The sequence below is a fragment of the Mastomys coucha genome, unplaced genomic scaffold, assembly GCF_008632895.1.
Source record: "Mastomys coucha isolate ucsf_1 unplaced genomic scaffold, UCSF_Mcou_1 pScaffold23, whole genome shotgun sequence".
Classification (NCBI taxonomy): Eukaryota; Metazoa; Chordata; class Mammalia; order Rodentia; family Muridae; genus Mastomys; species Mastomys coucha.
In genome coordinates, this window is record NW_022196906.1 from 52,250,203 (window position 1) to 52,253,698 (window position 3,496).

General features: G+C 42.1%; 1 protein-coding gene across 5 annotated transcripts in view; it reads left to right on the top strand.

Annotated features, from left to right (window-relative positions):
• The window catches only part of Ubl7 (ubiquitin like 7), a 21,464-nt gene that overhangs the window by 8,687 nt on the left and 9,281 nt on the right, over positions 1 to 3,496 (top strand). For all 5 annotated transcript variants that reach the window (XM_031344065.1, XM_031344067.1, XM_031344066.1 and 2 more), the window contains exons 4-6: positions 1,431 to 1,513; positions 2,156 to 2,240; positions 2,590 to 2,647. In XM_031344065.1, coding sequence (XP_031199925.1) covers positions 1,431 to 1,513; positions 2,156 to 2,240; positions 2,590 to 2,647 — 226 coding nt within the window. The remainder of the gene's footprint in view (positions 1 to 1,430; positions 1,514 to 2,155; positions 2,241 to 2,589; positions 2,648 to 3,496) is intronic.

A 3,496-nucleotide genomic window follows, 5' to 3' on the forward strand; every position in this document is an offset into this window, starting at 1 on the left:
CTTTCTCTGAGATGAATGCTTTTCCAAATTATCACAGCCAATGAACGAGATTCTTACCCACACCTAATATCTGTGCAAAATATCCAAGCAGAACCACTGTTCATTGAAATAGTTGGTGAATGACTTTATGGATAGACTATCTTAATACACACTATTTCTTAAATGAATGTAACCTGTTCTCTGTGGCCTGAGAATAAAGTCACTCACTCAAGTCAAAAAAAAAAAAAAAGTTTATTCAGCGTTTCAAGTGCAAGTCCTAACTGAGATTCTTTTTTATTGTGGTTTGTTATTTATTTATTTGTTTGTTTATTAGTGGTGCTTAGGTTCAAATGCAGGGCTTACCAGGTTGTTAGGCACAGGCTTCTCCTAGCCCAATTTGTCTATCTTTTTATGAATCAAAAAAATATTACAGCCAGGCAATGGTAGCACACGCCTTTAATCCCAGCACTTGGGAGGCAGAGGCAGGTGGATTTCTGAGTTTGAGGCCAGCCTGGTCTACAGAGTGAGTTCCAGGACAGCCAGGGCTACACAGAGAAACCCTGTCTTGAAAAAACCAAATAAATAAATAAATAAAATAAAATAAAATAAAATAAAATAAATTATAGGAGCTGCAGAGGTGGCTCAGAGGTTAATATCACTTTCTGCTCTTCCAGAGCACCCTGGTTCAATTCCCAGCACCCACATGTAGCTCACAACAAACTGTACCTCCAGTTGTAGGACATCTGGTAGTCAGGCACTCGTGGCACACAGGCATGCAGGGAGAACACTAATACATGTAAAATAATTATTAAAAGATAAAAAAATAAAGGAACCTAAAATATACTACTGAAATTCAAAAGAAAATAGCAAAGAAGAAAGAATTACCCATGGGCCTGTCCCTCAAAGAAAGTGTTATTCTTTATCTTGCTCCTTCCAGCTTGGACCATATGCAGACCGACATATTTTGCATAGTTTTACCAGAGAATGCACATCCAACTTTGTGTTCTATTTCTTTCTCTTAACATATTGTGTCACCATAGTGTTATATCGTTAAGATTGCTTGGCGTACACTTATTTTAAGTTTCTACATAAGAGGCCACTGAATTGATTATACATTCTTTTTTTTTTTCAAATATAAGTCTAGAATTTTGCAGTGGGTTGTTGATCAGGAGAGCCTTTTTCGTGTGACAAGATCCCCCTCTGTTGGAACTTTGTTTTATGCACTGAAAAAAATTCATTGAGCATGTAAATTTTAAATTTGTGACACAAATTTTGTTTTGTTTTGTTTTTTTGTTTTTTGTTTTGAAGTGGTGCTCACATTCTTAGAGGGTGATGAAGGAAGGGACTCTGTAGACCAAGTTGTACCTAGACAAATGCTGAAATGATTTTGCCCACATTTGTGGCAATGACAGAGCCTGGGTTGTAGGATAACTGAGTGTCTTGTCCTCCAGAACCTGTAGACAAAGTAGCTGCACAGAGAGAATTCCGGGTCCTGCACACTGCCCTGCACAGCAGTTCTTCCTACAGAGAGGCGGTGAGTTTAAGCTAAAACTGCAGGAGTGATGTGAACACTGCACATTGTTGTTTATCCTAGGAACTGACAGCACATTACTACAGCAACCAAGAGTTCCCCCGGAAGTTTTTGCCTTGTCTGTGGGCCTCAGTAGACTCTTATCTTTCCCCAAAGAGCCTGTCTCAGTCAGGTATTGGTTGTATATTCCCTATGATGATAATTATACAACCTCCCCTCAGACTGGCCTTATGGACTGACTATGGTTGCAGCTACAGGGTCTATACACCTTTTCTAATGGGACTAGATCTTTGACTTTTGGTGAACTGCCTATATCACCTCTTAAGCATAGATTTCCTCAATAGAAAAATGGAGAATTAATACAGCTGTGAATTTCCTTCCTAATATATACAAGTGTGAAGCAGTCATTGATGGAGATTGGAAGGGGCTTGGAGAAATTGTTTTTGGGCTGTGAAGAGAGCATTTGTTTTAGAAGTATTACAAATAGGGATGGTGAGAGTGAGCCACAAAGACTGTCCCATTGTGGTGGTCTGTATACAACCCTCTTATGTAAGCACTCAAATGGAGGACGTCAAGAAGAGTGTGGGCCTGTGATGAATGTATAGTGCTAGCTTGTGTGCTAAGCCATCCTTGTTTCTCCTGCAGGTCTTTAAGATGCTCAGCAATAAAGAATCCCTGGATCAGATCATTGTGGCCACTCCAGGACTCAGCAGTGACCCCATTGCTCTAGGTAAGTACAAGAAGAGATTTGAAGAAATATGAGGTTTTGGAAAAGGAGAAACCAGGAGCAAAAAAGGGCTGCGACCATTCTTTGAAGAGGGAGGCACTGTGTAATCAAACCTACCCCTAAGGGCTCTCAGTCCTCCTTTGTGGCAACTCTGTGTGGCCTAAGTGCAGGAAAATAAAGGGAAGAGGGAACATTCCCACTGGAACAAGACACCATGACTTTGTTTTCTCCTCTTCTCAGGAGGACTGGTTTGGGATCCAGTTGAGTTGCTTGCTTTGAAATTTAATGCTGCTGATTCTTCCTGGATCTTGCCAGAGTTCCCCTGTCTAAGAGAAATCTTGGTCTCTTCCAGGGGTTCTCCAGGATAAGGACCTCTTCTCTGTCTTTGCTGATCCCAACATGCTAGATACGTAAGTATAACCATCATTTTATAGAGTACCATTCCTCATGTGGTCAGGCTAAAAACCTGGTTGTTGCCCTGGGATCTTTTTTTTTTTTGGAGGCCAGTTCAGTCTATCGCCAGGTCTGCTTTCTAAATGTGTCCAGATGTAAGAAGCAGCAAGGGCTGCTTAAGGAGTAGAAAAGACCAGGGGTGGGAGCATGTGAAGTGTGTCAGGATGGAGCAGTGTGGAAAGAGAGAAAGAGAGAGAGAGCTTAGTGTGCCAGGTTGATTTCATTTTGTAAATGTCACGGATTTTAAGCTCAGGGAAGTAGACATAGGTATATAGGACATAAAATGTTAGAGCTGAAAGGACAGCGGTGGCTCTGTCCCCTTTCTTTGCAAGTGAAGAAGTTAATGCTGCTCTAGGAAAAGAAAGGAGACTTTGGAGGCTGCTGGTCACATAGAGGTGGTGTCAGGACCCAGTCCTGAACCCTGAGCCTACCAGACTGGACATTCCCATATTCCATCGTGCCTTGCCTGTACTTTTGCTTTTTTATCTGTGTGATGGATTTTCAGTGGATCTTAAAAACTGAGCCTTGCTGAGCAGTGGTGGCGCATGCCTTTAATCCCAGCACTTAGAAGGCAGAGGCAGGTGGATTTCTGAGTTCGAGGACAGCCTGATCAACAGAGTGAGTTCCAGGACAGCCAGGGCTATACAGAGAAACCCTGTCTTGAAAAACAAACAAACAGGTTCCTTCTTTGCCCCATCTACTGCGAGAATGAAGACCATTCTCAGCAATCAGACAGTTGACATTCCAGAAAATGTCGACATCACTCTGAAGGGGCGCACCGTCATTGTGAAGGGCCCCAGGGGAAC